The 14,921-nt window shown below is 38.5% G+C and overlaps 1 protein-coding gene across 2 annotated transcripts in view; it reads right to left on the reverse strand.

Moving 5' to 3' along the window:
* The window catches only part of CDK5RAP2 (CDK5 regulatory subunit associated protein 2), a 106,840-nt gene that overhangs the window by 16,871 nt on the left and 75,048 nt on the right, over positions 1-14,921 (reverse strand). For both annotated transcript variants that reach the window (XM_019540655.1, XM_019540656.1), the window contains 6 exons: positions 13,153-13,756; positions 10,936-11,168; positions 7,484-7,532; positions 5,981-6,168; positions 4,657-4,782; positions 93-209 (listed from right to left, as the gene is read on the reverse strand). In XM_019540655.1, the coding sequence (XP_019396200.1) occupies positions 93-209; positions 4,657-4,782; positions 5,981-6,168; positions 7,484-7,532; positions 10,936-11,168; positions 13,153-13,756 (1,317 nt within the window). The remainder of the gene's footprint in view (positions 1-92; positions 210-4,656; positions 4,783-5,980; positions 6,169-7,483; positions 7,533-10,935; positions 11,169-13,152; positions 13,757-14,921) is intronic.

The raw sequence follows: 14,921 nt of genomic DNA on the forward strand, positions 1-14,921 counted from the left end.
TAAATATTTTATTGTTTTCAGATTTGGAATAAAAATGAAAGGTGCTTTCAAAATTACAATCCGCTCCTTTAAAGCAAAGTTTCATACTTTACCTCTGGATCCTTTTGCCAGCATTATATTCAAAACCTGATTTTGCTTCCTCAGGAAATGAATTTCAGAAGTCAGGGAATTATGTTGCTCTGAGCCATGGATAAAAATGTTTGCAGAACCTATAAATATATACATAAAATATGATTTATGAGTCATCTCTAGGTCAGTAAAGATTAAACTTTCCCGACAAGAACAATTTAAACAATGCGGAAAAACATGTTATGAAAGATATTTATCCCCTATATATATTTTTGAAGGTTATCACTACAGACTGAAAGGCAATTCAGGTAAACTCCAAGCCAACAAAAAAAACTCTGCATCCCAAGTAACTCACTCATTCTGCCAATGTCACCAAAATCGCTAAATGATCCTTGGTAGACTGCATTTTGAACTACAGAAGTCACATATAGCAGGCCACCAGCCAGATAAGGGAGCAGAACAAACTGCAGAAACTGGTAGTGTCCCATGAGACTGTCCTACTTTTACAAAGGTGTAAATGGTACTAAGGTTTACTGCATGATAAATCCCAGTACATCTCTGCTCAAATTTGGCTGTATATGTCCATACCATTTTAGGTGAGAGCCACTGAGATTCTACAAGTATTTGCCTGGGTTATTCTTTTTAGGAGAGGTCATTAAGGAAAACCTACAGTAGATGATGCTGGAAGTTGTGAAAACGATTCAGTTGATGATGCTTTTGCTTCTGTGGAGGACTGCAGTGCTGCTGTTACAGTCCTTTGAATCCACTTAAAACAAAGATCTTCCCTGACCACTCTGGGTCATCTGAGATCCTGTGGCGCTTATCATATGAGCAGATGTACTAATCTTATGTCCCACCCAAATTCAAACTCAGGTACTCATTCTGTCCCTAACTTCCATGTACAAGTTTCAACAGCCTATACTGTTCTTCAGTGCCTAGCCTACACTGATGCACAGTGTTACAGTGTACTGTTAAAGTAGCTGTGTTCCACCCTCCAAGAGGCTGCATTTCAGTGATGAATGAAGTAATTGCTACCTGCTTGTGTAAAATCTGCACTGCTGTTTACACTTGCTAAATGACTTCAGGGTCCACCGGAATTAACAGCGCTATTTAAAAGATATTTTAATTGAATGGTGGATCAAATATCTACTATTTTAGTAAAGATCAAGACAAGGAAACAGGTGCCAACTATTCAATTGATAAACAGAAAAATAACTGCCTGGCAAAGAATTAGCTGAATGCGTGAGGTAGATGCCTTTCAGCTATAGCAATTCAATTCAATTTGATGTGCTGTACTTTCTCTAAATAATCTCATTTTACTGTAATCCCAATTGAAGCTCTTACCCACTACCTAACTGGGATGCAGTGTGGCATGATATGTGCCTCTTGTCATTACTGAAAGACTCAAAAGGTACTAGAAGCCTGGCACTAATGGCATTTTACTATCTATATGTTAAAGAGTCAAGGTAGCTATGCGTACTCAAAGGGCTTTTGCCTTTCATATTTTTAACAAAGCAATTCAACCTGAAGTGGCAGAGCTTGATGGTCTCATCTCGATCACAATATAATTTATAGCCCATCACCCAGCCTCACATTATTTGACAGGTTATGCTATCAGAATTTTGTTGAAGGGCTTTTGAATATAACTTACGTAAGGGACTGTGCAGCCCTGATGTTACCAAGGCCACAATCCTGCCATCAGACCCAATACTGTGAACTTCTGCATCCATGCAAAGCCCCACTGACCTCAATTACACTCTGCACAGGTGCAGGACCCCAGCTACCTGACTTAGGTGCTGAACCGGTGCTTATGATTGCAGCTGTTCTGATGAATGTGTCAACTGTTGTAAAAGTGAATGCAAAAAGAAGAGCCACAGAGGGATTCAATAAGGTGACTGATGGGTTGTAAGCACTATAATAGCAGCAGCCAGAGTGAAGTAAATATTACAAATATTTATTCTCAGTCAAAAAAAGTACTCTGAGGGTGATGGCATGTAATCAGTAATATAAGGGTTAAAACACTTGCTTTCGTTATTTATATATAGAAAGAGCAAAGCAAGCATTCAAAGCCTAGGAAAAACAGAATTAAAAGGTTACATTTTATTTTGAAGTCTAACATTTGAAACAAGCGGAAAAATATTTTAGTTCTGCTTTTAGTGCAAATTTCAGCTCAGTGCTAATGATGCAGTTATTACCAGCACCTCCATCAATTATAGGATGCTGGGAGCCCAGAGACTTTTGCATACTTAGGATGATCTAAATATTACAAATAAAATAAAAAATTGTGTGTGTGTGTGCACGCATGTGTCTACACACATATAAAATATTTACTAGAGAGACTAGAGTAATTCTTTGGATTAGATTCCCATGAATAAACAACTCGATATAAAATTAATTTAACTGACTGTCACTCATCAACTAAGTATGTTATAACTCAGTTTTTAAAGAAAACAAAATAAGGATATTAAATAAAAAGTTTAAAAACATCTGCTTAGAAAATACAGCCCCAAGGCTAACATCTATTGCCGTTCCAGCCAAGAGTTTGTTTTACATCTGAATTCAAAATTAACACACAAAACATCTAGTGGGGGGAAAAAAAACCCTTGACAAAAGTGGCTTCATTATTATTTCAAAACATGAAACAGATCTTGAAAGCAATACAAATATCAAATGCTGGGAGAATACAGTAAGAAGAGGAGCTTGTTGTAATGCATAGCTAGTTTTCCCTTTTCTCTCCAAATTTTCCATCCATGCATTGGTAGATCTACTAAAGTAGCAGGAAGACAGATGGAAGACATAAGACAGTTTATAAAGAGAATATACTTTCACTGCATTAATGGATGCCCTTTCCAGAATCTTTATGAAGCTGTAAAAGAGTTGGAACTGTTTCAGTGTGGTTATTTCATGAGAGAACAGTGTGCCTTTCCAGCAGCGTAAATACTTCATGAATGAAATGGGTGCCTTTTATACACCTTTCCATCAGTGTAAATTATTCTTGAAAGCAAACTGCCATTTGGAGGTAGTATCCATTAGACAACAACAGAAATGGATTGTAGGGATGATGTAAACCATAATGAATCTAATTCGAGCATTAGTGAAACTGAGCAAGAGGACAGAATGCAGGTACCCGTTCCTGCTTCTGATGTAACGCTGCAGATTAATCAATCGCTCTACGGAGAAAGAGTGGGAAGAAGAATGAGAAAAAGCAAAGTGTGGAAAAGTATGCATTGTATCATATAGTTTGAAAAGGTCCTATAAAAGCCTACTTAGAAGGTTGACCGATGCCTCGTGAACAAATTGAAATATGCGAGGCCTGGTTTTCAAAGGTGCTTAGCACCTACAGCTCCCTTTGACTTCAGGTTTACCTACATATTTTAAGAATTTTCCATCCACTACTTGGCATTAGCAATTGGAATGACAATGGGCTAGTTGTGGAAATTCCCATCAGTTTCTGCTACTTAAAGTTACTGTGATGAACAAACTTCTCATAGCAAGCAAATCTAATGACAAGCTGAACATACTAACCCAGATTCTTCATTCCACTTTTGGGCCCCCATAAAAAAATATTCTGGCTTTAAATCAACTACAGATTCCCAATAGGGAATGAATGCCTCCTCTGTAAGGGGAATCTCTACTGGTACACCATTAGCAGAGGCAGTACACCCCCCTCATGGATGGTAGATCCATTAATAGTTAGTAAATAGAAAAGTAAGGGATATATCCTCAGCATGTCTAAATTAACGTCAGTAGATGCCAGGAAGGGTATGAGAGGGGATGGAGCTTTCTATACATACCCTGTTCATATGCTTTCCCTCTAAAGGATCCACTTTTGCCACTGTCAGAGACAGCATATTGGGATGGATGGACCATTGATCTGACCCAGTTATGTTCTTACCTCCCATGCCAACCACTCCCCCACAAATGGGGAGGTGAATTAGCTCCACTATGCTCAAACTTAAATTGGCATGAGGGATCTTATCCCATCAGTGGCAGCAGCATAAGTTAGACAGGATCCCTTCTGTCCTAATTATACTGGGGCTAGGAAACTCCAAAATTAGGAAGCCAAAATTTGTTCATCACATCTAAGCACACAGAGAGAACTCAGAGATGATATCTTAAAATCAAAGAGTCTCTTATGCCAACAACAAAACACAGACAACTAATTCATAATATCTAGGCTACTGAGAACAGAACTAGAAATATCTTTTTGATTCCATAGATAAAATTTGCCCATGCTAGAGAAAGAAAGCACAAAGACTTCCAGACTGCTTAAACCCACCTTTGCGAGCACAAGTGGGGATTCAAACACTTGGGACACCTGTGCACCACCGACAATTGGGGGCAGGTAAAAAGGAAGAATCACAGTGTTTGTGCTAGTTTACAAGAAGTGTACCACAGCTACTAACGCAGCACAGGAATAAAGGATAAAGTAGTGTTCCTGGTGGTGTTGTCACTACACCTACCTCATAGCCCTAGCTTAGCAGTGTGGTTTTACTATTCCAGCCATACATATTTCTCCTGCAGAGCTCAATCACTCAGGCTTTAAACAGGAAAGTAGATTTCACTCGTGATGAAATAAGGTCTTACCCTGATCTAGTTCCATGTCTGTTACTTGTCGTTCAAGCTGCTTCCTCAATCTCTCATTAGTTTTAATGGAATCTTCTAAACGTTGTCTCAGAGTTCGAATTTCTTGCAGATGCTCCATTAATAACTCTAAATAAACCAAAAGGCCCCTTTTCATTTTGCGTAAACGACTGCATTCCTTTGCTCTATGTACTGTACCATAGGTAATGTATGTCAGGTGCTAAGAGCTAGAAACTCTAACAAATCACAATGATCTAGACTAAGTGCTTGGCATGCACTAACAGCCTTTTCAATACGCTATCCGGATCTCACCAAGTATTTAACATGGCGATTTAAAATGAAACATTCCTTTCAATGGAACTCATTATTCTATTTTCTTGCATAATCATGTGGCTGTTTTTTTCTCTGCTAACTTTCTTCCATTTAAAAACAGCATAACATCACCCAATTTTCTACTTAAACTGCTCTATATATTTGGTAATGAATCTGAAGCTTTGTGATAACTTCGCTGCTAGACTCTGTGCACCAATTGTATACAATTCCCCGCATGACAACAGGATGTTCACTAGAGTAACTCAAGTATAAAATAAGACTTTGACTTAACACAATGCATAAGAATAGACTTCATGCCTTAATAAATAAGTCTGTTCACCCTAGTTTCATTACAGTACCTTTTCCTTCGTGCTTTGCCAGTCTACAATTTTTCTTCCATCTGCTGTACATTTCAGCATGAGTCAGGGACTTATCTGTTCTAACAGTCACTATCTTATTTGTCAGTTTGTCCATGTCATACACTGCAGGTTTATTCTGTAATAATTTTTTCCCTGAACACTGCGTGCTACTTCAGCTGTTAAACCTCCAGCTCTATCTGCAACAAACTCCTCCAACCATTACTTGTGCTTAGTGAAACTATCCAGGTCAAATATGACACCACTTATTAATTATGCAACAGTTACAATTCTCAAGGAAACACTACACTGGCTTTTATAAAATTAGAAAATCGGTCTTTTTTAATGTAATAATCTCTTGACAATTGTCTGTTTCCACTCATAACTTGTCTGTTTAAAGACTGTCTGGAGTACTGTAAAAAATGACAGTCTAAAACAACAAAGGCACAAAATATCATAGTTAATTTTGTTTCAGAGAAGGAGGTAGCTTGCATCGATGTCATTTTTGTATGCATGATTACTGAAATTGCAATGATTATGTGAGAGACTAGAAAGCTGAAGCAGACATATCCCACATTATTTCTTAATTAGTTCCCTTGTGTCTTGTTTATCAAAATTCCCTCAATGTCTATTAAATCTTCAGCGGGAAAAAAAATTACCTGGGGGAAATTTATTTGGCAGAAGAGCCAGAGTGCCATGCTGTCCTTCCATCAGGTCTTGTTTAAGCTCAGGTGACCCAAGAGATGACTTTTCTGACATTTCAAAGTCAGAAAAACTATGAAAAGCAGATGGTACAGGTGACTCATCCTTAAGTTGCTGGTACATTGTGGTAGTCTTCTCATTGTCCCTTGTGTGTCAAGCAAAATATTTGTTAATGATTTCTAAGTGATTATTACCACTTGAGAAGCACAATGAATAGAGAAAGTGTGTAAAATTTATACAATACATGTAGGACAGCAGATTTTTAAGGATACCTGTGAAATACGGTGGTATGTCACAGTATAATTATCTAAAGCAGTGATTCTCAACCAAGATACCATGTCACCCTAGGGTGCCATGAAATCCTTTTAAGGGTGCCATGAAGTACCACTGTGAGGTATGCAAACACCTACACATGATCCACAAGAAAAACCCAGAGATTTCAAATAGGAATCCATAATGTCAAAAACATTCTGACTTGGTGTGGTCTTTCTGAGTTCTTTGCAACAAAACAATTCCTTTATTACCTTTCCTGTAATCAAGAAACAAATGCAAAGCTAAGAGCTGACCTTTTCCGAAGGGTGCCTCGAGTCTAAAAAGGTTGAGAATCACTGATATAAAACCAGAGATTTAAATCCTGACCTTACTAAACTCCATAGAAGTCACCAATGGACTTCAATATAGCTAGGATTTCATCCCTAGCATTCACTTGCCAGAAGAAATCTATCATAAATTCTCTTTGTGCCACAGGGACTTAAAGTTGCCTTAACAGGCAATTGAGGATTTCCCCAGTATGAGAATCTTGGCCTGGCATAAAACCACAATCAAAGAATCATGGAAAATTAGGGTTGCAAGGGACCTCAGGAGGTCATCTCACCCAATCCCCTGCTCAAAGCAGGACCGTCCCCAACTATGTCTTCCCACCCCAGGCTTTGTCTAACTGGACCTTAAAAACCTCCAAAACATGTTGTGTTACAGCACCTGCTCCACCACCTCCAGCATAAAGGCTACCTTGACAATAAATTTGGAAAGAAATGCACACAGGTGATCCTGAACCAGTCCCTAGCTTTGTCCCAAGGTCAAGGGAAAGAGAAAGACAGCTATAAAAATACCTCTCTTATCTGCTATACTGAGTATACAACTTAAATATTTATGCTAATCTCTCTTAGTCTGCTGGTGAATGTTTTATAGTCACTAATGAAACTGATAGTCTTAGTAACATGAGGCCTCACTTGAAGCATCTCAACTGTTATACCTTTGTTAAGAAGTGGGGAGAGAAGGCTGGGTTTGTTTTCTATGAAAATTTTACTCTCATAATTGATATTAACGGAACTTGCGACATAAGCAAAAGCAACCACAAAGACTGTTGGAGTTCAAGTTATACTATAAAATATGCAGTGTCTTTATCACTTTATTACACAGCAACATCTTTAACGCTGGTCTTCAATCAGGTTTACTCTTACCTTTGTCCTAGTTCACAAAGTTTGGTAACTTCCATATCTATTAATTCTCCTGCAAAATAAAAATACCTGTTGAAACATTTCTGAAAAATTACTGCTTATCTAAGATTTCCTTGTGTGTTAAGTTACTTAAATATGTTAAATTGAATGAAAAATGGAATGGAAAATTGAAAAGCAGAAACTGGTACTAGCCTAAGTCAGAAATAAACTACCACACTATAGGGTGCTCACTCAGAAGTTGCCCACTTTGGATGTATTAATACCAAACCGTGTGCAGGTGCCTTGAAGATGTAACATGTGTACAATGGCAAGAGATAGGACTTTATCCCACAGTTGTACAGCAACAGAACAGTAATCCTACCAGGTCAAAAGAATGATAGGAGGAGTGACTGGCTATCATGCCTACTAGATTTCACAGCCTTTGCATCATGGTACAGATTCCTTAATGTTTTCTATGGTATATGGAAGGAGTATCCAACTCACAGCACATGTGTTACAAGAGGCACAGATAGCCTGTGAGTGTGGCACGCAGCAGATTCAGGAAGGAGCAAGGAACATAGCAACAGATAGGGCAAGGAGCAGAAAACAGCGCAGTAAAATCAGACAGGGAGCACAACGCAGAGAGCAAAAAGCAGAGCAGCACATAAGACAAAAGAAGGGGATCAGAGTAACACTCAGGAAAGGTGCAGGGCTTATTTTACACTCGGGAGGTGCAGGGCTTATTTTGCGGCTCACCTGGTATACGATACAGCTACAGAATAAACACAGTGCAAGCCACTAACCTTTCAAATAAAAAGGTGGTGACAAGAACTCCACCCTTCTTGTCTCCTGGCTATCTTTAGTCTAATAAGAATGGCAAGGCGAGTGTGCTCCCCTACCCACAGTAGGTAAATACAGGATTTTGTCTTGAATAATCTACACGTAAATAGCTCAGTGACAGATTTTAATTTGGATAATAAAGAACAAGAATTTGAGGGTCTGACCCTGTTCACCCCACTTGTGCCCAATGGGCAAGTCCATGCAATTAAACCCAAGCAGCCGTCCTGGCTCAGGAGACACAGGACTGGAATGTCAGGGGTACGCGCTGAAGGTCAGAACTGAAGTGCAGAGATAGAAGAGTGTTTATGCTACTCCTTTACAGTCAATTCTTAGTAACCCGAATGTTCTTTATAACCCTACAGACATCATCTTATTTTAATGTGATTCAGTGCAACACCATTTTGTTAGATATATTGAATTGTCTTGCTTGTCAGTGACTTTTCATAGTATATAGGATACCATCTGTTGGTTTGGGATTTTTTAAAGGCATTTTAATGTTTATTCACTACTGAATCTTCTTATTTGTAATGCAAGGAATCTCCATATCCACTGAAATCACTGAATATACTCAATCTTTTGTTATACTGCTATGACACACTAGCTGTAATACCTTTTTCTCAGATATAGCCCCTTTATACGAGCAATCAAAATAGCAACATGCTGCTGCTTTCCTTGAAGACAGGTAGGACAGGGACCATTGTTTGATTGCCCTTGGAATGTTTCTCAAGAAAGGTGTCTTCTAGAGGCAATTACAGGAAGATGGAGGGGTCAGCGTCCCCATTTTAAAGGCTATTTCAAGCATTTGCTTGAAGATGATAACTTTGCAGCTGACACCTGCAAAAATATTGTCAGCCAAGTGGGTCAGAGACAGAACAGGAACAACTATCAGTGAGGAGAGAAGAGGGCTTTCATGATGCATTTTACTCCCAAAACAAACCTTGTCCTCTTTGCCATCACTTTGACACGCAATTTTCTTCAAGAACAAGGGGTGAAGGGAAGTACAGCATTCTCCTCTTTTTGGGCATGACAAGTCAATTTCTGTGACTGGTTTTGGATCATTACTGCATTTTAAATCTCTGTTGTATAAATGTATCAATCGGTCTTTCACCCTGCTGCTGCCATGCTTGTGTCCCCAAGCATCATTCTACAATAAAATCCCAAATCTCAATAGTAGCCCTTCCTGGTTAAAATAATCTACAAATGTAAGGGACAAGTGATACCCAAGCGACAGCTTCTGCATCCTGCTTCTCAGACAGGCTCTGAGCCCAGTTGCTGAGTCCATGCCTCAATGCACCCTGGGTGCGTTCAGACTGAGATCTTTTGGCAACTAAGATAAACCCTTCAAATGAACAGACGTAGTTTTAGGTGCATAAATTCTCATTCTTCAGAGTAAAGTCAATATGCTCAGTGAAGAGGATTAAGTAAGTGTGATAACTCCCCTCTGCATGGGTTCAGACCCTAAACAAGTCTGGTGCTTTCCTGATAACTGGTTGCTTTCCCCATTGTAAGCTTCTCAGGAAACCTACAAGTGAAACTACTGTTCCTCTAATTTCAGAACTCATCTTTTCTTTTTTTAAGAACCATGACATTTTTATTTCAACCAGAGGTAAACATAAGAAAAAAAGGCCACTTGCAGGCCACTCTTTTCTTCCTTACATTCAGAGGAAAATCCAATTTTACAAGTGTTTCTTCTTCTGAATATCACTGTTGTCCCTTCCATCCATGTGGTTTGCCCCTCTTCAAAACCAACTGACCTTCTCTTCTTTAGACCTTCAGCCTTCCAACTGAGCTGTTTGGGTGGGGTTTCAACCATGCACAGGACGGTGTGCATCTATGCACCCAATGCCCGGAAGTTTGCATTTGTTGTTGAGCAAGGACACAACAATCAAACTATCTGCTTAATAACTTTTATCCTAGAAAATCACCTTTCATAACATACAACCCCAAACTAATACAGCCAACCCTCCATAGTAAGTGATTCCATTATTGCCCATCACTGGTATCTATTTGCACTGGGCACTCGAACAGGAACTGAACTTTCCTACATTGCTATGGAAAAGTTCCACATCTCATGAAATGGAAGTGGGAATCTGCATTAAAAGAATACCATTTGTAATTAAAAGAGTATTAAGCAAAATCTACATGTTTTAATAATTTTTAAATGAACTTTCCTGGCCCCAATCCAACTCTCACTGAAGCCAATGAAACGATTCCCACCAAAGACATGAGTGGAGGTGACCCAGCAAGGAGACATGATTTGAAGTCCTGCTGGGAGCTGGGTTGATTCCTAAAAGCCTTGAGGTCCATATGCTGCTAAACTCATCATTAATTCAGCTGTAACCCTTGTGGCTTTAGTCTAAACAGTCGTGGCTGTCTGGTGCACTTACCTGAAAAGGTAAATTTGGGCATTTTATGAGCGTTAAAATTTAATTTACCATGCTTTGACAGGGACAACAGCTGCCTGCCTACCCCTGTGATCGAAAGAACTATCAGAAAGGTAACACTGAGTTACATGAAGATGGACAAGGAAAACGCATGCAAATGGTTTTCCAAAGTAAAGCCTTCTCAGAATTCTGCAGATTTCCAAAAAATATTTATGCACTCGAGACAGTAAACATGGAAGTATAACTACCTACCATAGAGAAACTTTTTTTCCAGCTTCTCAAACAGTTGCACACTTTGATTCAACTGTTCACGGAAGCCCTCGGCGACATAATAATCAACATCACTAGCTTGAAGCAGCTCTTCAAATGCTTTAATAAGGCTGGTCAGATGTTGATAGTAAGTGACAGAAATGCTGTGGATCTCTTTAATTTGCTGCCGTTGAAAGGAGAGTTCCCGAGCTTGGGAGTGAACTAATGAATCATAGCTGAGAAAATACAGTTATCCTTAAAAACAATTTTCTGACCGTAACTAACATTTATACAAAAATAAAAGGAATTAAAATTGCATTTCCTGGCTAAAATGTTATGTTTTCCTCTCAAAATACCATCAGCAACAATGACAAATATCTTCTTAAAATTAGGCTTTGCAATTCTGGAGACAATGCACAGGTTATTTTCCTTAACAATTAATTTCTAAGTCATGTTGGCACTGAAACTCATTTGGTTTGTCTGGAAATACCTGGAAATAATCTGATTCTGAGCATCTGATAAACATGCAAGTGAGGTGGCAGCTAAAAGAGCTAGAGTGAAATAAATTGGAAAGAACATGCGAAGAGAAAAAAATGCATGTCTTCTCTACGGTGGTTGTCTGTGGTACATTACTAAGAGCCAGACGGGGTTTAACCTTCTTCTGGAGCACCGTGTATTGTTATCTGCCAGAGGCAGGATACTAGACTTTCCCAACTTAATGTTAGTATGACAAATTCTAGTTTTCTCCATATGCTTATTGCTACAGATGCAAGTATGACAACCAACCTACTGCCTAAACTCTTGTATTCACAAACCAGGATATAAATTTCAACTCAGATCAACTGCATTTATACTGCACATGTGGATACAGATGTCCACTTTATATTGCACCTCTCAGTATCACTGACATGGCCCTTTCTACAGGACCATAAACATCAGTGGGGAGACAAAAGAGAGGAACTGAAAAAGGGAAGGAGAGGGAAAAATGAACAAAATATGGGGTATAAATAAAATCTATGACAGCGTGGGTTGCTATAGCATTTTTATTGCCACTTGTTTCAGAAGAGATGCATAACTCACCTGGGAGTCTGTCACTTGAGAGTCATCATCCCAAACCCACGGCAATAAAAACTCTACAGCAGCCCATATCATTACATTTCACAGGTTACATAGTTTGGTCAATGTATGTCCTATGTAATATGTAGGATATTATAATAAAGGAATAATAAAGGAAGTGTATTTTCAAGGCAATCAAATTCTTATGGATTATGAAGCAGGAGAGTATTTTTCTGAGCTAACATTAAAGGACATACCAAGTGCCCATAATGTTAGATCTACTAGTACCAGCTACGTCAGTGGCTAGCAAATATCTCTCCTCATGGATTATGGAGAAACCTAAAGGTCTGAATACATTTATATTCCATCTCTTACTGTCATATATTCCCCCAGGGGAAGATTAATCTTGCCACTACAGCAGAGGATTAGATATTAGAAGGCCCAGATGCTATGCCAGTGTACATCTGTGTGACATGTGAATACAGCATTTAATTTTTGCAGCCTCAGTTTTTCCATAAGTAAAAAAGATACCCTCAGCCTCACAAGGAGGATTCATTAGCTTCTGAGTTCCTGCTCTAAAGCTTCATTCTTCAATTTCCATATTGCTTTCAGATCTTTGAACAGAAGTCACTACTGTGCACAGTACCTGATCTTTATTATAATATTACCAATCCCTATGACTAGGGACACACAAAGCCAAAAAGATTTGCAGGAATTTGGTTACCAACTCTTCATACAAATGTGTCAGATTCTACTTCAGATATGATGCAGAAATATCCTTATCTTTTCCACAAAAGTTAAAGCACTGAAAAATTTCAGGGAGTGTGATTTTGGAAGTCAGTCCATCCCACAGAGAAACTGGTTTGCAAACAAGAGACTGCATCAAGCAGAAGTCATAGGCCTCCAAGGGAAAAGGGTGTGGGTGGCATAAAACCATCAAGGAGGTTGATATGGGCATTAATGAAGTAGCTTTTTGAATGTCAGTCACAATAGTGTGTACTTTAATGGAAAATGACTGAGTTTTAATAAGGGATTGCCTCAATATCAGTGAAACTTACAATAATGATGTGGTGGTATGTAAAGGAAAATGATCCCCACGCTGGTCTCTTCACATACTGATATTTCCACTTACAAGGGCCTGAAAAAAGCATCTGCATTACTCACTTGGATGGAGATGATTCTCTAAGCTTGGTCTGGAGGCAGTATACTTCATCAAGAAGACGCATATTTGCAATTTGCTCTTTTTCAAGTTCAGCCTCATTTTCTAATAGTAGCTGCTTAAGTCTTTCTGCTGTCTGTTCTTCAGGTGTCCCTGTCAACTGGGAATTCAGGTCTTCTATATGGATTTCATAATCCACTTGCTGATGTACTGTAGAACACGTATTAAACTGTTGCCCTTCTGTATCCTGCATTTGTAAAACATCTCCTTCTGTAGCCAATGCTGCATCATTCGAAATGATATTGAAAATATCACTGGGTAAAAATTGTGTAGTAGGCTGCAAGTGAAATATGAACATTTTGTACCTGTCAAGCTCAGATTTCATATCCCTAATTCTCCGTTTCAATTCTTCTATGTCATCCGTGACCTCATGGTCAGCAAATGCATCTGTACTTGTTACACTTAGTTTGTGAGAACGCAGACTCTGGGAACCAGAATATGTTATAGCAGAGTCCATGTCCTCATTCTCCATGGAATCAATCTCTTCATTTAGCTCTTTCATTGAATGTTGGTTATTCGTGCTGCTTACGTTATGATGATTTTCTGTTTCTGAAAAATAAGAGGCTTCGATATGAGCATTAATAATTATTTATCTGGCATTCTGCTCAACAGCACTGGAACAAATTCCTTCACTTCGACAACAATGGAATAAAACATGGAATAATCGTGGAGTAAACTGCACTTGTTCTGTGCCTCTGACCACTAATCCAACTTACACTTCTACCATTTCAAGCCCCTAATCAGCTTTCAAATAACCAATTTTCAAAACATAAAATCTGCTTCTTTCCCAAGGAGAGATTTAAAATTACATTTGCTAATTTCAATGCTGGACCAATGACAATGCTAAATTCCCGCATCTTTCAAATACAAAGGTGAGTACCTCACATAAAAGGCATTAAAATAAAAGCATTACGATTCATAAGCAAGCCTGATGATTTTAGATCATTCTTTTTCAAAAACTTCTAAAAATTAATTTTATTTTTTCCTTATGCCATACAAAACCAACTGCAATTCAAAAGGAAGCAGGATTTTAAAAGATAACCAAAAATAGCAAAGTTGGAAAAAGAAGTTCCGATAACGTCTCTTCAAAAAGTGGCTTAAACAAAATCCAGTGTTTGATCTTAAGCTTTCCTGCTGCTCACTTGGGATGCCCTACACAACTCATATTTGACTTCTCCAGTCATAAGCACTGCAATCACCCTAGATTAACGTCAGTAAAAACTTTATACCCCTAAAGTGTGTCGTCTATACTCGTAGTGTATCGAGAGGAGCGAGGGGTAAGTAGCAAGGGCAATAGTTGTGAGATAGTGCTTATGCTAAGCAAGGCCTAGCATTAAGAACAATGCACTAAAACTCCCAGAATGCTTCATGGAGGTTGAGAAGTCAGCAACTGATATTCTGGTAATCACTTTCTGACCCTTAGATAAAAATGCTGACCTTCTGACTCTTGGACAATGATAAAAATAGCAGGCAAGCAGCTTATATTGTTAAAACAGGAAACCGCATGGCTAAACCGTAATGACAAAAAACAACTGCATATTATGTCAGCCTTGACATTTTAACCCTGCTATAACCAGCAAAACATACAGATGTAAGAATTAACATAGGAAACATAAAAGTTATTGAGAATTAGCATAAGAAATATAAAGGTCATTAAAAATTAACATAAGAAGCGTAAAAATTATAATACAAAGCGTATCACCTGATATTATAA

This window comes from Crocodylus porosus, unplaced genomic scaffold (genome assembly GCF_001723895.1).
Source record: "Crocodylus porosus isolate Cpor-Errol unplaced genomic scaffold, CroPor_comp1, whole genome shotgun sequence".
Taxonomy (NCBI): domain Eukaryota; kingdom Metazoa; phylum Chordata; order Crocodylia; family Crocodylidae; genus Crocodylus; species Crocodylus porosus.